A 21,012-nucleotide genomic window follows, 5' to 3' on the forward strand; every position below is an offset into this window, starting at 1 on the left:
CATGTGGTGATTAAAATATGATTGCAGGATTTCTCTTAAGTAAATCAGGTCCCCCAGGCGTCAACTTCTCGTAGCAAGCTCTCGACACTGACTTCCAAGCAATTGATTTGCACCAATGTCATGCTGACTGCCAAGCTCCGATCGACGTTGCGTAAGCACTAGTGCTTCGGAGTCAGTGCGAGAGGGCGGCCCGACGGAGGGCAGCCTCCGTTGCAGATCGTCTAGTCAGATCTTCTCTTCCTTTGAGAATGCGACACCTGAGATAGCTGCGAGAAATTGTTTTCTTGCGGCTGCGTCCTTGCTTCCCATTGGCCGATCTACTCACCGGTCTATGCGACAGGGATCCGAGAAGTCCGAAAGTCATTTATTCTGAAAGGTAGACCGAAAACAGAAATGCAGCAATCCCAAGTCTTGGTTCGTCGGGTCACCGGTGAAATAGTAATCAAGCGTGTTGCATACGTATGGGCGGTCCGTCATACAGCCCCTCAAAACCTGTGTGCCGTCGATAGCAGATGAATCAGGGGAGGGCAGCGCGGAATCTCTTGGTAGCCGCCAGAATGTTCTGTAGTGATGGACGTATCTCGCGTATCGATCTCGACATGGCCCAATAATTCTTCATCGTGGGAACGCAGGCCTTCTGTGCAGGGCTAGAAATCTACTGCAGAGCACGAGCTGTTGGAGAAGATGCTGGTTGTGAGTTTCGCGAAGAAGATCTTCGCGTCCCGTACCTCTGCCAATCGTCTCATCAGAAGTAGGGATGGCGTTGACAAAGATTCCCCAGGCGGAGACCGCAGACTCGGAGAGTCCGAGTTGAAACAGGAAAGGTATCATCTCGCTTCCCTCTCTGTCGAGAATCCACCCCCTTTCACATCCAACCTTTCCACCCTGCCGAGTAGGAATTCCAACAATCGAAACGCCGCAGCGGGATTGTACTGCGCCAACTCATGTCCCGAGTTCCACACCTCGACGAACGTCAATCCGCGCTCCGAGTGGGTCCTCCCCATGACCCCCGCTCCGCCGACCAGGCCGAGAGATTTCTCCGGAACGGACTGATGGGTCAACGCATCGATGGCATATGCGAGATTCCTCCCGTACGGGACGTAGAATTCCTCCCATGAGGAAGGGGCCACGTGAAAGCCCTGCCGACCATGCCAGGTCAGATTCTGAATCGTGGCGAGCGTGCCGTTGATCAGGAGCAGGTAATCCAGGCTCCCGTGCGCCACGACGACGTTTCCCGTCCTCTCGATGACGGCCCCCAGAGGACCGCTTGGCAAACCGGCCGGGGGGGAATGATCTTGGAAATTCAGCCCCAGGGTGGGATTCCCGCAGACCGCCCAGTCCGGCGTGCGCGGTGCGTTGATCGCTTTCTGGACGTCGGCCCGCGCGAAGTAGTCATCCGGACCGGCGCCCAGCGAGGGGAATCCGAGGATGTCCCAGAGATAGGGGCAGAAATCGGTGAGGTGGTCGACGTTGAAACAGGGGTTGACCAGGAGAGCGGCGTTGACGATGTCGGTGTACACGTCGCAGCCGGGGACACTGCTGGAGGGAGCGCTGGGGATGTGGCCTTGCGGGGGATATCGGAGGGCTCGCTCGAGCCAGGGGGTATAGCCGCAGGAGTCGGCGCGGGCGTTGACGGAGGCGGTGAAGGTGGCGTTGAGATTGAAGATGTTGGCGTAAGCGTTGAGGTGAGCGACCGCGGGAGCTGTATCGGGGAGATCTCTCATCATTAAACAGAGTCCTCTCTTTAACTTTCTCAGCTTTTCATGTAGGGGAATCGAGGCAACATACCCTGGAAGAGGACATCATCCTCGTTGAAAGCCGGATCGTTGATCAAGATGCCCTTCAGATTGAAATGCTCCGTGTCATTTGCATCGAGCATGTACTTTGCAATATACGGGATATATTGTCCCGCGAAACTCTCTCTATCCCAGAGATGACAAAATCCCTCATCAGTAAAACGAAAACCCCCCGGATTCCCTCGCAAGCAAGAACACACCCAAAAGAAAACGAAAAGGGGTCACAAAGATGGGGGAAAAAGACTCACCCGGTCAAGTAAATCTTCCGCCCCTGCATCCCAAATGCCCCCACAAAATTCCGCCAAAACACCCCGAAATCCCTCGCGACCCTCTCCTCATCCACGATCCTCCCCGGCTCGCCCTCCGCTGCGGGACTGAACCCCGTGCCGATCGGCTGATCCACGTAGACGACATTGGTCAGATTCGTCCAGGAAAAGGGATTCCTCTGCGGAGCGTAGGTCCCGCTTTGCCAGAGGAAAGGACCGTTCTCTTGGATGAGTCCCTCGAGGGAGGAACAGCCCGGGCCGCCGTTGAGCCAGATGACGAGCTCGTTCGAGGCGAGTGGATTGGAGGAGGAGGAGGAGGGGAAGAACCAGAAGTAGAGGCTGTTGCGTAGGGAGGTTGTGTTGGCGGCGGCGGGGAGGAGACCGGCGTAGGATTCGCCCTGGGAGGGAGACAAAAAGAGATCGTTAGTGGAGAGGAAAGGGTTTCGAACATTCGGAACAGAATTAGGAAAGCCCTTTGCTTTCTTACAATGTCGAAGTTCACATCGGGGATTTTGGTCCCGTCGACGAAGTACTCTGGTCATACATTTCGATCAGTTCTGGGTTTTCCTTCTTCAGTCGGGTTTTGTCGGAAAAGATTAGATTCCCACTTTTGGTCTTCGATGTAAGGTATCGAAACGACTCGGGCGCCGCAGAAGCGGTCGGACGACTGGATGCCGAGTTGGCGGCTGACGACCGATGAGCAACGGCGGCAGCAGCAGCAATCTTCCTCGCTCGTATATGAGGACTGGACATGGCCAGGCATTCTCCCGCGAGAGCGCCGAGAAGGAAAAGACATGGTGGGATAGACCTCATCGTAGCAATCAATCCCTCTTTCGTCCCTTCAGAGTTCACGGACCGGAGGGGAATTATGGAGAAAAGAGAACCGTGTTTTGCATCCCCACCGTGAACAGTTTCTCGAGAAGCGATGTGAGGAGAAAATACGAATCGAGAGAGAGAAAAGAGCTTAAAAAAAACCATCAATCTCCCTTCCAATGGTGGAAGAGAGGCGTGAATGGATGATTGGAGGTACAATTTGGATCATCGCCGGTGGAACACCACAGCAATCGTCCCAGGGCTTCTCCGCCTCACCGTGATGAGTTCGGCTCCAGGGCTGGTCCCCTCTGCGAACCTCTTGACCATTCGGAGGGCGAGCACGCGCGAGGGGGAAATCGCAAGTCGACTATTATTACGGAAATGGTCATCACAGATTCGCGTGGGGGGGAAAGTGCGCGCGAGAGCTTTCCAAGGACGCCGGCGTCATCTTCGATTCCGAAGTCCCGCTTTCGGCGCGGAGGAGGAGGGAATTATCGAAGACGAAGAGATTACCCTGAGCACTTGGACCATGAAGGGAGTGTAATGACATGGTGAATGTTGGTGATGTTGTGAATTATGGCAGTGACATGATGTCTCTCTCCCCCCCAGACGGGTATTCCGAGATCGATCTGATCAGATAATGAAATAAAGCAGGTGCGTTGGGTATGGTTTACTGTACAACATCAATCCAGGTACATCTAGGGGTGTATATCTTCCGCCACCAACAATGTCTCCACTCCGGGAAGAATCTTGTAGGGGAAAAAAGCAAACACCCTCACCTATAGAGATAGACAGATACGCGTTACTCAGCATCATCATTACTAACAAAACAGCGATATCACTCAGAACAGAAACAGTACGATTGGTCAAGATCAGGTAGGTAAGGGGCATAACCAGTTGAACTGGAGATTTTGTGGGATGAATGGGTAAAGAACAAGACACGATGGATGTGCGACGTATAGCCAAAAAAAGATTTCCAAGGTTGCGCGGATTCCTGCCCTGCCCTGCCTTGCTCCCCGTCATTGGGTTTTGATTCGTTTTATGTGCAGTACATGTGTACATATAGAGATATACATATATACCTCGAGAGAGCAGGAACCGAAACGATGACAACGACAACACCAACGACAACGACGAGATCATCCGAGCCAGCTGGAATGATATGTCATCGGGTGTTGCGCGTGTGTGCATGGATGAGAAGCGAGAGACAGCAGCAGCAGCAGCAGCAGCAGCAGCAGCAGAGCACCTCTTCTCCCTACCACCTTCCTCCTCTCCCATCATCTCGGAAAGAAATTCCCCAGATCTCCCGAGACTTCACGCTTACTTTCTATCGCGAAGACTCCCCTGAAGACTGCTTTCTCCTCTTCCCGGGGGTTTTCATCCCTGTAGTGATCCCGAATCGAAGGTTTTCTGTTTTTTTGTGGCGCCATTTTCTCCTTCTCTCGAGATGGATTGCGCCTGGACGAGAGGGCGTAGTTCGAAGTCCGCCGTCTCGTCGAAGATGGGATATGTGATGGGATCGAGGAGTGATGTGGGCGGACTTCGCACAGGCCCGGAGGGATTGCCGTGCAGGCGGCTTTCGCGGGAAAAGGTGAACGGTGCAAGCACCATGTTTGCGCGTCGGACACCCGTCGTGGATCATCACACCATGTCAGGGATTTCCCAGGGCGAGCTGTCGGCTTCTCGGTTTGGCCTCTCCCGAAGCTAGCGTTTGTGGAAACCGCTTGGGTCTTCTTCGTTCTTTCTTTCGGAGGCGAAGGACTCGGGATCTGTTTTCTCGGCCAGAAGAGCCGAGATGCATTTCGAAACTGTGTCTTGGGCTCAAGGTTCAGGGATGGGCGGCAAATTTCCTGTCGCTTCGGCCGCCCGGTGGATACGTTCGACCCTTAGTCTTTCCAATCGGTCATTTCTGCCCTCCCACACCATGATTGCGTTTCCATCGTCGTGTCGCTCACGAACCCGTGACGTCGCTGTTCGGGTTGCCCTGCTGGGCGGCGGTATGCTGGGGATCCAAACCATCCAACATGCCGGAGCGGAACAGCCAAAGGACGGCGAGGGTGGTGGCGGGCACGAGGATGAAGATGCAGAGCCAGAACACCGGGCAGACCCAGGCGCGTCTGCGGGTTTTGGAGGTTTCGCGTTCGAGCCAGGCGTTGCTTTATTTCTCGAATGTCAGAAATGGAGGATGAGAAGAGAGGGACGAAGAGGAGGGTTGATCGTGGAGGCAGGGAGGAGGGATACATACGCTGTTTCGTTCTTTTCTGGGTCGACGACGACCTCTTCGCGCTTGTGCACGGCCGTGGAGAAGCGTTTCCAGAAGGCCGGGTCACGGACGCCGGCCATGGTTTGTCGAGGAAGTTGTGGAGTTTGGGTGAGATTGGAGGTTTCTCGGTCCGTGGGTCCGAAGAGAAAATGACACGAGGTTTGGTATAGTATGTAAGTCCGTCAAGGATTGGATCGTAGATTTTGGTCGTTGGGTTTTGTGGTGTAAAGTATGGGTGTGTCGCTGGCACACGCTGGTATTGATAATGGTCCCGTCGTGGTTTGGCGTCACAACAAGGCTCACGTCACCTTTTCTTCCTTTCCAATCGATGGTAATGAAAGGGACGGCCTGAGGGAGTAAGTGTATCTCAGTTTCGTGTTCTTCGGTGTCGCGCGTTCGTTCTCTCGCAGAAGATGTAAAGACAGTGGTCGATGTGTAAAGCTGGTAAGGGCGGCGATCTCGAAGCAACAAGTCAAATCGTTTGCTCCAGATTCCGGCCGACGAGTCTTGTCGGATGATGAGTAGAGCGTGAATGGTAAATTGTTGTATGCGCGAGACCCGGTCCCAGGCGAATGAGCGTTTGGTCCTATGCGAAGATGCAAGCAATTCGAATGGGAGCAGATGCGTAAGAACGTGTGAAAGGAGTGTCGTGTGTCGCGAGATATCAGAAAGGGAGGATCGCGAAAAATGCGCAAGCGCCAACAACAGTTACGGACGGGTCAAGGAAGAGAAGACAGTGAAGTCAAGAGGCAGGACGATCGGGTGGAGAGAGAGATAGAGACAGGCACGAGAGAGAGGGAAAGTGATGGGAGCTCCGACTAGTGTCTACACAGTGATGGGTGCCTCCAGTCTCCTCGGACCGTCCGTCTCAGCGAATTGATTGATCGAATTGAATTGAACAGACCATCCTGTCCATACGAAAGAAAAGGCCGCCCACCTATGATAACAATATGATACGAGTGACTGACTCCCTAGTCAATCCGCTACCATCAAGTCCAGTACTCTCCGAATAACTCTTCCCATTGAGAGCATCTACGGCTCTCCGGGTCATTGGACGTACTTTCCATCGAGCATTCATCGATCGATTGCCCATTGATTGTGGATAGATGATCCGGATCCATCATCAAGATCTTGGGCGTCATGCCCGACGAATGGGAGGGAGCATGATGCAGCCAGCCAATATGCAGGGGGAGGTCCGCCCACTGGACAAACGGCATTCCACGTAAATTCTGAGCCCGGTCGACTTCGGATTTCGTGAAGAATTCCCGTGAGACTTTCCCATCGATTTCCGTGAGATGTAGCGCAATGGCGGAGGAAAGGCGACAAAGGGAATGGGACGAGATCATCCTCCAAAGACCTGCCTGCGCACTCGTTGAGGAGAGAGAGAGATGTGACGGACGGGCGACACCCAGATACCACAAGTCATAGCGTGAAATAGGCTCGAGTCCGGTGCGAAGGGTGAAATTGTGAGCGGCAACGGTAGCGCGCCTATGAAAAGATGCCCTGTGTTGGGAGTCCAACAGTTTTCCGATGGAGATGGAGATCAGCAGGGGCAGACAGGCAGGCAGATAGGGCAAGGCAAAACACACCTCGCCCATCTTCTTCCCACCAAAGACTTGTAGCCATCTCCAGTACAGTGTGCACCATTCATTCATCAATTGCTGATTACTGCCATGCCACACCCCGTTCAAATCGGTTATTGTACTGTACACAATGTCCCAAGCGGCTGAAAGTTATACTATCTGCTGGCGGGCTCTCCGATATGACAAGCGGCTGTCCTGTACATGAAATCTGTATGCTCTTCCTGGCTTCTCGTCCACATGGATCTATGCTGGGCTGTATGGCAAATAGTCCTCATCAACACCGGTGTAGTCGTCCGATGCCCCCATGCTTCATTCGACAATCGGGAGCACCATCATCAATCACGGGATCGAGAGTGCCATATCAATCCACGAATGCTCCCATCGACAAAAATGGATTTATGTGACGGACCTGTAGTTATAGCCCCTGTCCTGCACAGAATATTATGAGAAAAATGCTTCGATGACGATTCGACCCTCCGAGTGGTTATGCATATGATATCATATATGAGAATATATACGATACTGTACAGTACAATATCAATAATATCAACAATATCACTCCCTCGCCGCATCCTCCTCATGCCCGTCATATCCACGCCGCCGCTCGGAAATGCAGGGCCGGGGGCCCCACCAGCTCGGCTTGCGAATCCATCACCATCGGTCGGAGCATCGGGGCGGGATTTGATGGGGCGTGACTGTGCCTGTGGCCCTGACTGTGGGGCTGCCGAACCAAACCGGCTGGAATTTTTTTCATGACGAGCTCCCAGCTCTCTCCACCTGCAGCTGCTCTCCAGATTCATCGTCGGTCCTCGCACACGCAAACAACACGCGACCTGACACTCGCCCAAGAAAAATGATCGACCCTGCATCCGCCACATTTCGCATGTCGACCAAAGCCTCATAGCCACGCGACCGCCCAGAAGAGCGGCCATCTCCTCCTCCAAAAAAGAAAAAAAAGACATCATGGCCGACGTCGATCAACTCGTCAACGACAGCGACCAACTCTACAAAACCGTCGCCGAGAATTCCCTCGACGAACATGGCGGCCGGACGCGACAGTTCAACCAGGACCAGCTCCTCGAGCTCAGCGGTCTCCCCGATTCCAAATCCCTGATGCCCTTGATCCAATACCTCTCCAACAACCAATTGTTCCGGACCACCCGCACTCAGGGCAAACTCCAATGGAGCATCCGACCTCGCGAGGCGGCCAAACAGATCAAGGCGCTGGACCGGGACGACAAGGTCGTCTACGGCGTCATCGAAGAGGCGCACGACAAGGGCATCTGGAGCCGCGACATCAAGAAGCGCGCCGGCGGCATCGCCGACAACATCGTCAAGAGATGCCTCGAGAAGATGGAAAAGGCGAACCTCATCAAGGGGATCAAGAGCGTGAAGAGCCCGGCCCAGAGGACATATATGCTCGCCCACCTGGTCCCCAGCGAAGAGGTCACGGGGAACAGCTTCTACGACGCCGGAGACCTGGACGAGAGCTTCCGCGACGAGCTGATGAAGCTGATCGTCTTCTGGGTCCGTTCGCAGAGCTGGGTGGAGACCAAGCGACGCTCCCGTCCGCCGCGCCGGGAGATGTCCCCCATCGCCATCGACGGCGCAGCCACCGACAACCCCGACGAGACCGCCCGCAAGCGCAAACGTCCCCACCCCGCCGCCTCCCTCGACATCGAAGACGCCGCCGACCGCCTCCCCACCAAACGCCACACGAGCGAGCCGCAGACCATCCAACTCACCCACCGGGTCGGCACGCACAACTACCCCACGGCGCAGGACATCTACTCGTTCGTGACCAACAGCCACGTGATCAAGCCGAGCAAGGCGAGCAGCCTGACGGTGCAGGAGATCCAGGACTGCATCAACGTGCTGCAGTGGGACACCAAGCTCGAGCGCGTCTACAACCGGAGCATGGCCGAGTGGGGCTACCGCACCGTCCGCGGCGTCACCTACGACCCCGGCTTCGACGAGAGCCCCGGCACCGCCCTCACCCAGGTGCCCTGCGGCACGTGTCCGGTCTTCGAGATCTGCGCCGAGGGCGGCCCCGTCAACCCGCAGGAGTGCGTCTATCTGGACGAGTGGTTGAAGCTCTGATTTTCCTTCCTTCCTTCCTCCCATTCTTCTCTTCTCCCCACAAGGCAGGTTTTCTGCGATGTGGACGAGGAGAGATCATGGGGATTGGGGGAACGAGATCGGCTTCGGTGCCGTTGCGAGCTTTGCGTCACGGCTCGGCCGCGAAACGGGAGGCTCTTCTCCAGCTCATCCACCGGTCCCCGCTCGGTCCGGATGTTCCTTTCCTGATTTCCTGTATCATTCGTGTATGTTCTATTAGCGACGGCGCTGGGCAGAGGAGAAGCAGTCTTTTTCTTCTTTTACTCTTTTACTCTTTTTCTCTGGTTTTCGGTCGTCTGGTTGTTTTTGCTCTTGTTTGTTTGTTTGTTTTTTCCATCGCTTGAGCGAGGTCGTCGGATGGGGTAGACAAGGAAAAACAGACATGCCTGAAGAAAATCCCCTTTTTTCGCCTCCCGCCTGCGAAGAGTTGTTTCTACAGTAGGGCGTTTCTTCCTCTTTCGTTTCTCGGCTTGTTCACAAAACGAAATCTTTATATGGACGGGATATGATCTGTACTACAGGTCGCTGCAATTTAATTCCTTCCTTCCTTCCTTCCTTCCTCCCTCCCTCCCTCCCTTCCTCCCCTGGTCTATTCCCAACTAGAGTTTGGGGAAAAAGGACTATCTTTAATGGACTGAAGAGATGGTATCACTTCCTACTCGACCAATGCAACGATTCCAACTCCGCAACGACATCGCCCACGAGGGAACAGGCGAAGAAAGCGAAACCACCGAGGAGGAGACGGAAAGACAAGGAAAGGCAAAAGGTGGAGAGAAGTAAGTGACCGTGCGCGATGACAGATACAACAATTGATTATAAAAATACACCCCGGAGTTACGTGCATGGTTTCCTTTTTTTCTTCTCCCGCAATCGGGAGGGGACCCCCTTCATGTTTTGTGCGCGTGGGCCCGGAAGGAGCGGAGAGCCTCGAGCGAGGACCGCGCCGGTGGTTTCAAATGTTGCGTCGCTTTCTCTCCCAGTTGAGGATGCTTGGACCGTTGGGTTGCAGGGCATGGGAAGGTCTTCGAAATGGACGCCATGGCTTCTTCCAGCGCTGCGTCTGCCTCGTTTCTCGCCACGTCCGGGGCCCGTTTTGTTGGTTTTCGGGCGCCTTTGTTCCATTCCAGTTCCCAGGTTGTCTTTTGCGTTTCGAGGGATTTGTCGTGGTGTTTAGCAACGGCTTTGAATGCCTCGAATTGGTCGTTGATCGAGGCGATCTGGCCTTGAGGTGATCGGCTCCGCCGGGCTGCATCACGGGGAGAACGGCAGGTTTCTTGACTTCTCGACTTGGTTCTCCAGTCGCGATGGGCGAATGGTCTGCCGTTCCAGCTTATCGTGGCCTGGAGAAAGTAGAAGACGAGACTCGGGATCACCGCAATGGCCGAGCACTCGTCCGGGGGAACCAGAGTTCAATCGCACCTATGGGAGGGTCGTATTCCCATCCGAGCTCTGCATCCCATCCGGACTCATACCTTTCTCCACTCATTCCACCACCGCCACCACCTCATCAATACCTCGCAGCCTTCGGCTCCGGACTCTCCGAATCCCTCTCCTCACTCCTGGGATCCCTTCCACGCTGCCTCAACCACTTCTTCGTGCTGAGCTCCAACTCCCTCTCGAGTTCCGGCGTGGGTTCCTTGCGATGGATGAAGTTACAGAATCCGCCCCGGACACAGCCCTCGCCGGAGTTCAGGCGACAGCACGCCTCGCGGAAGTCCGTGACGGGCGACAGTTCGCAGTAGATGGGGCGGGCGGCGTACCAGCGCGAGTTCAGCGCGTCGCAGGCCTTCTGCGCCGAGTCCTCGTACTTGAACCGCGCGTACACGTTCCCGATCAGGTGGTCGTTGTTGTTGTCGCACACGACCACCTCCTCGATCTCGCCGAACTTGCACATCTCGCACCAGAAGTCCTCGTAGAAGGCGTCGAAGTGGTTCTGCAGCTGGCTGGGCGTCATGCGCGATTTGTTGTCGTACGCCGGGTTCTGGTACAGGTTCGGCAGCAGGATCGTCTGGCTGTAGCTGGGTTTCACGTGTTTCCGGGAACACCGGTCGCCGTGGCGGCAGGCGCCGATTTTGTAGTAGAAGGAGCAGTTGACCTTGTCTTGCTCCGTGCCGAAGATGGACGCGAGGTAGTTGGCCATGACTGATGGTGTGTGATGGAGTGCGATGTATTTGTGGTAGGTGAAGAGGTTTGTTTGAAGGCGGTTCGCGAATGTCGAGCGCTATTCGGTTCGCGCGCGATGCGTTGTGTCGTCAAGTGCCTAGTATCGCTGTCTCGTAGTGCTAGGCTTTTCCAGAAAATTGGTTTGGCTTTTCGTGAAGAATTTTGCAAGCGTGGTGGTCAAATGTTGGCAGTATGGCAGGTGTTGAAGTATGTCTCGAGCGTGGTCGTGACCTTTCGCGAAACTATTGCTTTCGCGAATCTCAAAAAGCCCGGATGCAGCCGCGCGGAAGCTCCGATCCGGCCGCTTGGACCCTTCGATCCATTTCTGGAAAAGTCCTTTGGATTTGTTATCATATAGCCCGAGCATATTCCATTACCACCACACACAATTAGAACTACTCGCGACTATATTGAAATGCAACAGTCTCATGAGTAGGAATGTTGACAAATCCAGCTACGAATACAAGTTTTATCGCAGTGTAGGCATAGACCACAATCTGTGACCTGGCAACCAGTCGCGGCCGTTTCCTCTGCGAGAATTGACATGATGTACTGTCGCAAGCCCTGGAGTCCAGATGTTCCTCCTCTCCCAAAAACGCCACTCACGCCCTCGCTAATGCTGCTGCCCAAATTTTGACGCCGCCCGTTTCCAATTAAGATTTCGAGATCTGATCCGAGCAAGTTTCCAGCCGATCGTTGGAAGTTCATGCTGCTGGAGGTCCACTCGCGTTGTGGCCCGCACCGGCGAGCTCGGTGGTGGCTTCCGCAGTCGTATTCTCTTCTTCGCGTTCGGCGGCGCCTTCGTCCTTCTCGGCTTGTTTCTTCTCTGCTACGGGCTCGCTGTCTTCCATTTCGACGTCTGGCTTGACGGAGTCTGCAGCTTCGGTGGTTTCAGGCGCAGCGGCGATCGCATCGGCGGTGGTCTCGGCTCCTTTGTTTGATCCAGCTTCTGCAGCCACTGATGCGGCCGCGGTTGGCGGGTCGACCTGCATCTCATCATTGGCATTGGCATTGGTGCTGCTGGCGTCGTTGGCCGGTGGTGCGCTTGTCGCTGCCAGTGGCTCATCCGGTGCATCGTTGCTTTCGATCTTACTGGCCAAGATGGCCTCACCGACTACGGCATTGGCCTCCTTAGTATCACTTGCGCCACCTAGCCCGGTCGCAGGATCATCACCCATAGGTTCGTCTGCATCGCCGTTCACGCTTCGTGTGTCACCGGCAGGGGTTCCGGCGCCACTCTCTTCCGCGGGAGCGTGAGGGTTGCTATAGTCCATGATACCTCGCCGCCGTTGCGCGCCGGGTTGTCGTTTGACTCCATTTGCTTCATTCATCTCCTCGTCATCGCTCTCCTCGAATTCGTCATCACGTTCTGTCTTCTTGTCCCACAGTCTTTGGTTATATCGTCGATCTTTGCTCTCTTCGGCGTCTGCCTCCTCGTCGTCTAACCGGTCTTCTTGCTCATCTAGAGTTTCTGGCTCCCCGTCAGGATTTTGAAATGGCATCCCGATGGGCTCGCGAGGAACTTCTTGTGTTTGTACACTGGGCGCGAATGTTGTTGTGCGCTTGAGATTCTCCAAGATCTGTGCGCTGATCTTTTGAAGATATTCGGGCGAGTTGGCATTGTCCATATTGCTGGGCTTGACGTCGAGTTCGAAATCCGGGGAATAATATTCGTAGTAATCTGTGAACGGTAGGGTGACGCCCATTTCCTGGCCCACTAGCTGACCGGTTTCGTACGCCCACGTCCGAGCGACGTTGCGCATCGTATAACCTCCACCACCCAGGATGAGCGTAGGCAGACCGAACGATTTGACGTGGTTCACACAATTTGCGTGACCGCGCATACTCAGGTTGAAACATCCCAGTCGGTCACCCGAAAGCGAGTCACCGCCACACTGCAGCACCACAGCTGTCGGCCTGTAGTATTCCATCACGCCATTGATACAAGGCTCGAAGATGCCCTTGTAACTCTTGTCATCGATTCCGTCGCGGAGGGGGAAGTTGACCGAATAGTGCTTGCCCTGACCAACGCCGATGTCCCTAAGTTCGCCGGTGCCGGGGAAGTACTCGCCGTACTTGTGAAATGATACTGTCATTACGCGGTCTGTTGAGTAAAAAGCTTCTTCCACTCCGTCGCCGTGGTGCACGTCAATGTCGATGTAGAGGACGCGCGGGTGGAATCTTAAAAGCTCCAGGATACCAAGGACAATGTCTGCGAACAGATAGATTAGACCAAGTCAATCGCTGATCCTCGCTGCTTCACCAGGACTTACCATTGATATAACAGAATCCGGAAGCTTCACTCTTTTTGGCATGATGGAGACCACCTGCCCAGTTGACCGCGACGTCGCACTTGCCGCGATTCAAACGTGCTGCACCCTCCATACTACCACCAGCGCTGATTCCGCAGAACTCGAACAGTCCATCGAACACGGGACAATCATCACCGACGTTGTATCGGCCCTGCTCTTTTGTGAAGCTGTCCATGTTGTCCGGCGTCACGCGCTGCAGGAAATCGACATATTCATCCGTATGAAATTGTGTCATCTCATGCCTTGAGGCAGGTTTTGCTCGGTAGATTTCCAGCTTCTTGTATAACCCGTAATTCATGATCAGCGAATGCGCCATCCGAATGCGATGCGGCTTCATGGGGTGGCCCGCGTTGTATGCGTAGTTTCCCACATCCGAATCGTAAAAGTATGCGACTTTCGTAGGCTGTGATGGAGGCGCATTTGTTCCGGTGCCAGGCGCATCCAGGGGCGCGAAGATGCCATTGCCGCTGGGCATTTTGTCGAGATTGAATGTCTAAATCCCGACTTTACGATCGCACGTGTCTGAGGTGTGTTCTGATGATGTATGTGCGGCTTGTCGACGAGCACCACATGGGCTAGTCGAGATTGGATCGTTACGAATTCGAGGAAGGGAGTCGAGTGCGAACAGTCAAGGGATGTGACTTGTATACATCAATCGTAATGTATGGAAATATGGCTAGGCGCACGATGCGACGCAACCGATGATTTAATAAGAACGATTGGCACAGCTTCGGGACCTGTCCGCGCGAGATTTGGCGAATTGCTGGGGGTTCTGCCGCCGGGCGGTGAAAGCTCGGACAGCGGCTTCAGTTCCGCCGCCTTTGAATTACAGCGGAGAGCTCATGATGGCAAGTGTCGTCGACTGTTGCGCGTCTACATCAGCCTGGTACGTTTCGCCGCACAGTCAACATCACCATCTCTTGCTTCCACACTACCACCACCGCCACCAGCATTCGCAAGACTTGAACCACTACCGTCACCTCAACTCCTCATCACTGGGCATCTGCGTAGATATCCCCGCAACGAGCGGTACACGAGAAGCAGTCACACGAGCACCGCCACAAGCATACACATTTACCAAACATGGATCGATTATCACGAATGTTGCACGCCGCAGGAGGCATGGGTGGCGGAGGACCAGCAGGCGCACAGGATGGCAACATCATCGACAACGCCGAGACCGTCTACATTTCCTCGCTCGCTCTACTGAAGATGTTACGTCATGGCCGCGCAGGTGTACCGATGGAGGTCATGGGTCTCATGCTGGGAGAGTTCGTGGATGACTACACAGTTCGCGTGGTGGACGTCTTTGCAATGCCCCAGTCAGGAACTGGTGTATCCGTAGAGGCTGTCGATCCCGTTTTCCAAACCAAGATGATGGACATGCTGAGGCAGACGGGTCGACCGGAGACGGTGGTTGGATGGTACCACTCACATCCTGGTTTCGGTTGCTGGCTGTCTAGTGTGGATATCAACACCCAACAGTCATTCGAGCAGCTCACGCCCCGTGCGGTCGCGGTCGTCATCGATCCCATACAATCCGTCAAGGGCAAGGTGGTGATTGACGCTTTCCGCCTCATCAACCCTCAGACGCTCATGCTCGGACAAGAACCACGGCAGACGACATCCAACTTGGGTCATCTGAACAAGCCTTCCATTCAAGCTCTCATTCATGGTCTGAATCGACACTACTACAGCATCGGCATCGGATATCGCAAATCTGCACTGGAAGAGGGCATGCTCATGAACCTGCACAAGACTGTCTGGACTGAAGCTCTCACAATGCCCGACTTTGCAGCGGAAGGAACACGAAACGAGGCCAACCTAGCGAAGCTGGTCCACCTTGCGGAAGGCTATGAGAAGCGTGTCAAGGAGGAAACCGAGCTTACCAAGGAGCAGCTCCGCACACGATATGTCGGCAAGGTCGATCCCAAGAAGCACATTGAGTCGGTCGGACAAGAATTGATCGAAGACAACATCGTCAGCGTTTCAAGACAGATGATCGACAAGGAAGCGTCCGTCCCTGTCTCAGCTGATCAAGCACTAGGAAGCAGTGGAAAATTGAATGGCCGTGGGCGAGGCTCGCAGTCTCAACAGGCTGGAATGGACGTGGACGATGATGAAGAGCTATGAGCATCGGCGACTGTATCACGAGCTAGATGATCCGCCTCATGTATTAGATGGTGAATACGACTACCAAAGAAAATATCGTCGCGACGTAGTATGTCTTTGCAATTGCTCGATTTTGTACATGTCTGTTGCTTTTCACCACCAGGATGAGCAGAGGTGTGACGGTGTGGAAAACAGGTCCGCTCATTTAACCACAACACAGCGTGGAATTTATTCAAATAACCTACTGATCAGAGTACAGATCATCCCAACCACATTACAAGATAATGGACACATCTTCATTAGAACTTCCACTTGAAGAGAGATCTAGATACCATCACCATCACAGATCATGTGTAACCCTAAACATGCCCTCTGCAAAGAGCAGCCGTAAATGCTACACGTGAAATCGCGTTTGCCCCGCGTCTCCCATCCGGAGCCAGGCACGTATAGGATATTGATGCGTCGTGCATTGTAATCACGCGAAATACAAGTCGTTTTCATGTCGAAGAGAATAGACTTGTTAGATCGCAAGAACATACACCATACTGCACGCAATCCAGAAATGTCGTCATTGTCGCGCGACAACAATGGCGACAGGGAGCCCGATCATCATATGCTCGTCTTCGCCACCCATTGTGCATGCTAGACCTAGCACGCCGCCGAGCTTTCAATTGCGCGAGTACACCAAGTCCTCGTCCTCCACTGGGCTTCCTTCGCCGACGAGTTTCAGTCAGATTCGGGCGCAGAGTCTGCTGGAGAGCGCCGGTAAAAAGACCCCGGCACATCATGGCTTCACTACGGCAGCGCACATGTGGAGGGATGATCAGTCCGCGCTACCGCCTGGAGAGGTGGATATCATTGTGGAAAAATCAGCATCAGGGGATGACAAAGGGAAGAAGACAAAACAGCAAGGCAGCCGGCAGCCTCTGGAAAAGGCGGCGAAGAGTCCTTGTAGAACGCTCGGAGAACATGGAGCTGTCGACGAGCAGATTGGGGTTTTAAAGGCAGCCACGGTCGCGGATACTCCAGCTGCGGGTCACTCTCAAGTGGCAGAAAATGCTACAAAGGAGGGCGATCTCCGAGCGGAGGCGACGACAAAACCACCGAAAGCTGCTAAGAAGGCGCGGGCAACACCTAAAAGTCGCGCCGGTACCAAAGAAGCCACTGCATCTCGGGTAAGGAAGCCCCGGAAAGTGATCAAGAAATCCGAATCGATTATCCTCAATTCGGACGACCCCGTAGAGATGGCCACCGCTGATACGGAAGCTGTGGTTGCTGGCAAGGATGATTCGGCGGTTTTCATAGAAGGCAATACGCTGCCCGCAGAGGAAGCTCATGAGCACATCCTCGCCTCGAACATGGTCAGGGAGAATGAGAGAGATGAGCAGACTGCCATGCCTCTGACGAGTGATCTGCCGTACGACGAGGTGTCAGTACATTTCCAGAAACTCGTCAAGGCCCGTAGAAAATCATCTGTCAGCCTGAAACGAGAACCTTTTGAGCGCGAATCGGGACATCCAACAGCCATTGAAACGCTACCCGAGACAATCATCGCGAAAGCGGCGAAAGCGGACGACCCAGCAACACCACAACCCAATCATTGCAGTCGCTCATTATCTGCCGCCATAGAGGGGTTCGGCCATAACGCGGATGACGCCACAATTCAGAGGCTAGAAACAGGAGAGTCTTCGCAGAAACGACGTCGAATCGACTTCGGTAAAGATCTTGCCGTCGAGCACGTGGCTGGCGAACCAAGTGATGTGCCGACCACCGAGACAGTAGCAAAAGTGAAGTCGACCAAGGCTACTAAGAAGGCAAAGGCTGACAAGCCAGTGAAAGCTGCCAAAGTCGCTAAAAATCCAGCCGCCCCGAAGGTCAGAAAACCCCGGGCCGAAAAGGTGGCAAAACCACCGAAAACCCCCAAGCCAAAGAAACCAAAGACCAAAGCGATGACCATCACTGACCTGGTGACTTCTGCCTTCCGACCTTTGGCTGAGGAAACTGCCGAAGCCGGTACAGTCTCGTCTTTCTTCACACCTCGCCTGGAGCCCGCAAATCCGGATGTAAGTGACGCACAACAGAGCGCTTCAACAATTGAGCCTGCCAAAACCAAGACGCCACGCGTGCCCCTGAAGGTCATTGATCCGCATCAGACTATCGCCAGAAAGGTCAAGCCAAGCAGCGCTGTCAAACCCAAGAAGCGAAAACCCAAGGTCAAGTCCAACGAAGACGATCACACACCCGAGCTTCTCGTCCCCGAAATGGCACGTGCAATTGAGAAATCACAAGGGTTTTTGTTCGGCACTTCAAGTCAACTCGCGGCAGAAGAATCTCCTTCCTTCATTCGGGATATGCAGATGGCCATTGAACAGTCCGAGGCTTTTCTGCCGCCATCTTTGCACACATCTCGCACAGGGACACTGCTCCAACGTATTCGTGCTGCAGGCCACTCTCCGGAGAAGGCACCTCGTGGCATGTGGCGCGAAGCAGCTAGGGACCGGGAAGGTGGGTTGCAAGCCTGTGGGCGACGGCGTCGAGTCAAGGGCTCGTTCGCTCCCCGCGCTACTGAGCCAGTCGCCGAATCAGTTGGGTTGGGTGATGATATTCCGCATGCCGAAGCTCAAGTCACTGCCCCAAGGCTCAATCCCCAAGATGATAGTGCAGTTGAGCCATGCCGACAATTGCCAGAGGTCTCCGTCCAATGCGCTGATATTGCGGGCGTTCAAGCGCTTTGCGACAGTACCTCTGATCTGCTAGCTGCTCGTGAGGTTCCGTTGGCAGTCGTACCTGATGATGCGATGGACGCCGGAGTGATCGCACCAGAATCTGTGTCTTCCAATCGTCTAAAGGATCCGCCTATCTCGGATGACTGGATGTTGTTGTCGAGTGATCCCACTGTCGAAGAGGAACCAGCCACAATAATAAGTGCAGACCGTGATCAAAATGATAATTCCGAGGAACAAATTCGCGCTTCCCAAATGAGCCAGCCGAGACGATTGCCCTGGGTGCAAGATGCCGAGCATATTATAGCTACGGGATCGCAGAACACGTCTGGTTTGTCGAGAGAACCATTACGGAACCTAGATCGCAATGTTAGTCCGTCTAAGATCGGGAGAGAGAAGAAGATGATTGAGAAGCAGGTGAAGCAGCCGGTAATTGCAGTAGGTCTGGAAAACGCCGAATCATCCTCCGCTCCGACGACGAAGCCCAGAGGAAGGCCGAAAAAGAGTGAGGTCTCAACTACGTCGACAACCCGAAGAGGTAGACTTAAGAAGGGCGCTGCTGCGACCATATCAACAGCAGAAGCGATGCCTCCTTTGAAAACGGCTTCCTCTCAGCCCGAGAGGCCCGTTGCATCGCAATGGATGGTCATCGACGAGATCTCCGATTCGGACGTACCAGTCACACCCTCTCCACCTCGCCTGCGGAGAACCGTCTCATCGCCTCCAACGATTATTCCCTTACCGCTCAGTCTTCCGAGCTCACCTCGGCGAGCAGAAGTCCCAACACTCCTCCATCCCATATTGAATGCGACAGATGCTGCGTGGCCTAGCGTGCGCGAGTCGCTCTTCCCGAAGATCACCAAACTTGTCAAGAGCACGCCCCCTAGTACGGAGATGAATATGCCCACGTGGCATGAGAAAATGCTTTTGTTTGATCCTATTGTGCTGGAAGATCTCACTGCTTGGCTCACGGAACAGGGACTGAGATATGAACTCCATCGACCGAAGCCTAAGGCGAAGACAAAGGTGGCGAAGAGCTCCAAGAAGGCTACTGAAGACATTGAACCCGAGCCTGATGCAAATTCGAATTTGGAAATTGTTCAGGAAGAAGTGAAGCCATGGATGGTGCAGCGGTGGTGCGAAGAGAAAAGTATCTGCTGTTTGTGGAAGGAAGGTTTACGCGGTGGAGTCAAGGTGAAGTACTGAACCCTCCCTTGTGTACACAAACGACAAACGAAGTGATGATTGAAATAACGATTAAGATCCTGTATATCGAACGAAAACTGTACTACGACCCACTATATCAGAAGTGACCTCGTCCGTGACAGGAGCCTCCAGATAATCACAACCCCCCTCACGCCAAGCCAAAAACCCTCTTCACCCTCCTCCCGATCTCCCTCCCCATCGCCCTCCGCGTATCACTCGTCCGACTGGCCGCATCTTTGTTCTCCGCCGCCCTCCTCAGGAGATAATTCAAACATTCCGTCATGGTCCCCCACACCGTCAGCTTCAAAACCCTCTCCTTGACCGCTGCAGCATCCTTCCCGCTTTCCGCAGAAGCCGCGAGCAGTCCACATGAAACCTCATCGGCCATGCCCTGTAGTTGCGCAAAAGCCAACGGCGTCAAGTCCTCGCCCCTTGCCCGCTGCTCGCGTCGCAATCTCTGCGCCAAGGCGACAGACGCAGCGTTATGCGTGGCGAGCACGACATTGGTCGGCGGCAGCGTCGCAGAAGTCGCGGTGGAGGCGGGCTTTTCGCCCTTGACCGCAGGGTGCAAGAAGTCGTTGTACTTCCTCTGCACCAGCGCGGAGAGGATCTCGTCGTAGCTGTGATGGGTCGCTTCGATGGAAGGCCAGATGACGCGGCGCTCCTGCTCGCTGCCGAGATAAGCCCCCCGGACGAGTTTGACGCCGAGGGTGAAATTTTCCTCCTCCGCGAGGGCGAGGTGTGCGGCAAGGCTGGTCCGCGCGGAGAGCAGGTAGGCTTGGTAGGTATTGTAGACCACGCACTTCCGCGGCGGTTCGGCGGACGACGACGGCGAGGAGGCCACGTTGTTCGAATTGAAGATTCTCTGCAGACCCAGCGTCCACGCGTGGTAACCTGCGAGGTTCCACGTCTCCTCCGCCGCCGGCAACAGCGCGATCTCCCGGTCCCGCGCCGCCGCACACACCGCGTGCATGGCCTCTTCCATGGCCTGCGTGGGCGGCAATTGCTCTTTCATGCGGTGCATCGCGGCGGTGCCCATGCCGGACCATTTCAGGCCGACGAAATCCCCTGGCGCGGCCATGCCGACGGAGGCCAGCATGCCTTGTCGCCAGGCGGCGATGTCGGCGGCTTCTTTTGCGGAAGAATCAGAAGTGTCTTTTCCTTGTTCGAGGATCTCGGCGGCGTATTCGAGGATGACGCCGCTGTAGCCTTGGGCGCGGAGGCCCTCGCAGGCGGAGGTTATGCTGGGCGCGGTGGCGCCGGCGCAGAATTGTTTGTAGAACGTCTCCTTGAGAAGGGTGCGGAGGAAGGGGTTGGAGTCGAGGCGGAAGAGGGGGTTGCGGGAAAGGAGCATGCGCCGGAGGAGCGATGTGGAGAGGGACAGCAGGGTTGGGGAGCTGGAGATGCTGGTTATGAGATATGTGCGGAGGATTTGGGGGAGGGAGAGGGTCGAGAGGGGAGGCGGTGCTTGCGCTGGTGATGGTGCTGTTGAGGAAGTGAGGTTGCGCGGTGTCGTGATTGGGATTGCTATGTCCTTGGAACTGGTTGAGTGGAGAAGTCGTTTTCGGGAGTGATAACTTCGACGATCGACGAGGGATGTGGTGATCGTCGCTATGCTAAATGGGCTCTGCTTGGCCGATAAGCCTGCGAGTAGGAC

At 54.7% G+C, this 21,012-nt stretch overlaps 9 protein-coding genes across 9 annotated transcripts; 3 read left to right on the forward strand and 6 right to left on the reverse strand.

Annotated features, from left to right (window-relative positions):
- Window positions 1-595: 595 nt before the first annotated feature.
- Window positions 596-2,839, reverse strand: K489DRAFT_90743 (alpha/beta-hydrolase). The gene is made up of 3 exons (XM_033609029.1): window positions 2,045-2,839; window positions 1,789-1,922; window positions 596-1,702 (listed from the first exon to the last, which is right to left on the reverse strand). Exons 1-3 carry the CDS (start codon window positions 2,602-2,604, stop codon window positions 828-830), a joined length of 1,569 nt encoding a protein of 522 aa, XP_033455565.1. The 5' UTR covers window positions 2,605-2,839; the 3' UTR covers window positions 596-827.
- Window positions 2,840-4,904: 2,065 nt separating this feature from the next.
- Window positions 4,905-5,247, reverse strand: K489DRAFT_384720 (uncharacterized protein). Its single transcript, XM_033605924.1, has one exon. The coding sequence runs from the start codon at window positions 5,216-5,218 to the stop codon at window positions 5,048-5,050; it is 171 nt and encodes a 56-aa protein (XP_033455566.1). The 5' UTR covers window positions 5,219-5,247; the 3' UTR covers window positions 4,905-5,047.
- Window positions 5,248-6,122: 875 nt separating this feature from the next.
- On the reverse strand, window positions 6,123-6,762 carry K489DRAFT_384721 (uncharacterized protein). Its single transcript, XM_033605925.1, has one exon. It carries the CDS (start codon window positions 6,734-6,736, stop codon window positions 6,128-6,130), a length of 609 nt encoding a protein of 202 aa, XP_033455567.1. The 5' UTR covers window positions 6,737-6,762; the 3' UTR covers window positions 6,123-6,127.
- Window positions 6,763-7,316: 554 nt separating this feature from the next.
- Window positions 7,317-8,821, forward strand: K489DRAFT_364587 (RNA polymerase Rpc34; the record flags this gene model as incomplete). Its single annotated transcript, XM_033602701.1, has 2 exons — window positions 7,317-8,307; window positions 8,443-8,821. Exons 1-2 carry the CDS (start codon window positions 7,685-7,687, stop codon window positions 8,819-8,821), a joined length of 1,002 nt encoding a protein of 333 aa, XP_033455568.1. The 5' UTR covers window positions 7,317-7,684.
- A 1,525-nt stretch (window positions 8,822-10,346) lies between these two features.
- On the reverse strand, window positions 10,347-10,979 carry K489DRAFT_327482 (splicing factor U2AF 35 kDa subunit; the record flags this gene model as incomplete). Its single annotated transcript, XM_033601993.1, has 1 exon — window positions 10,347-10,979. One exon carries the CDS (start codon window positions 10,977-10,979, stop codon window positions 10,347-10,349), a length of 633 nt encoding a protein of 210 aa, XP_033455569.1.
- Window positions 10,980-11,706: 727 nt separating this feature from the next.
- On the reverse strand, window positions 11,707-13,651 carry K489DRAFT_327383 (uncharacterized protein; the record flags this gene model as incomplete). The annotated part of the gene is made up of 2 exons (XM_033601987.1): window positions 11,707-13,214; window positions 13,276-13,651. The coding sequence occupies 2 exons, from the start codon at window positions 13,649-13,651 to the stop codon at window positions 11,707-11,709; spliced, it is 1,884 nt and encodes a 627-aa protein (XP_033455570.1).
- A 600-nt stretch (window positions 13,652-14,251) lies between these two features.
- On the forward strand, window positions 14,252-15,716 carry K489DRAFT_384725 (26S proteasome regulatory complex). Its single transcript, XM_033605926.1, has one exon. It carries the CDS (start codon window positions 14,398-14,400, stop codon window positions 15,445-15,447), a length of 1,050 nt encoding a protein of 349 aa, XP_033455571.1. The 5' UTR covers window positions 14,252-14,397; the 3' UTR covers window positions 15,448-15,716.
- Window positions 15,717-17,026: 1,310 nt separating this feature from the next.
- K489DRAFT_90894 (uncharacterized protein) lies at window positions 17,027-19,429 on the forward strand. Its single transcript, XM_033609032.1, has 3 exons — window positions 17,027-17,213; window positions 17,266-18,518; window positions 18,573-19,429. Exons 2-3 carry the CDS (start codon window positions 17,376-17,378, stop codon window positions 19,353-19,355), a joined length of 1,926 nt encoding a protein of 641 aa, XP_033455572.1. The 5' UTR covers window positions 17,027-17,213; window positions 17,266-17,375; the 3' UTR covers window positions 19,356-19,429.
- Window positions 19,430-19,524: 95 nt separating this feature from the next.
- K489DRAFT_308154 (FAD-linked oxidoreductase) lies at window positions 19,525-20,811 on the reverse strand (the record flags this gene model as incomplete). The annotated part of the gene is made up of 1 exon (XM_033600610.1): window positions 19,525-20,811. A coding segment is annotated over one exon (1,287 nt), but the record flags the coding sequence as incomplete, so codon positions are not given.
- Between the last annotated feature and the right edge of the window lie 201 nt (window positions 20,812-21,012).

This window comes from Dissoconium aciculare (assembly GCF_010015565.1).
Source record: "Dissoconium aciculare CBS 342.82 unplaced genomic scaffold K489scaffold_17, whole genome shotgun sequence".
NCBI classification, from domain to species: domain Eukaryota; kingdom Fungi; phylum Ascomycota; class Dothideomycetes; order Mycosphaerellales; family Dissoconiaceae; genus Dissoconium; species Dissoconium aciculare.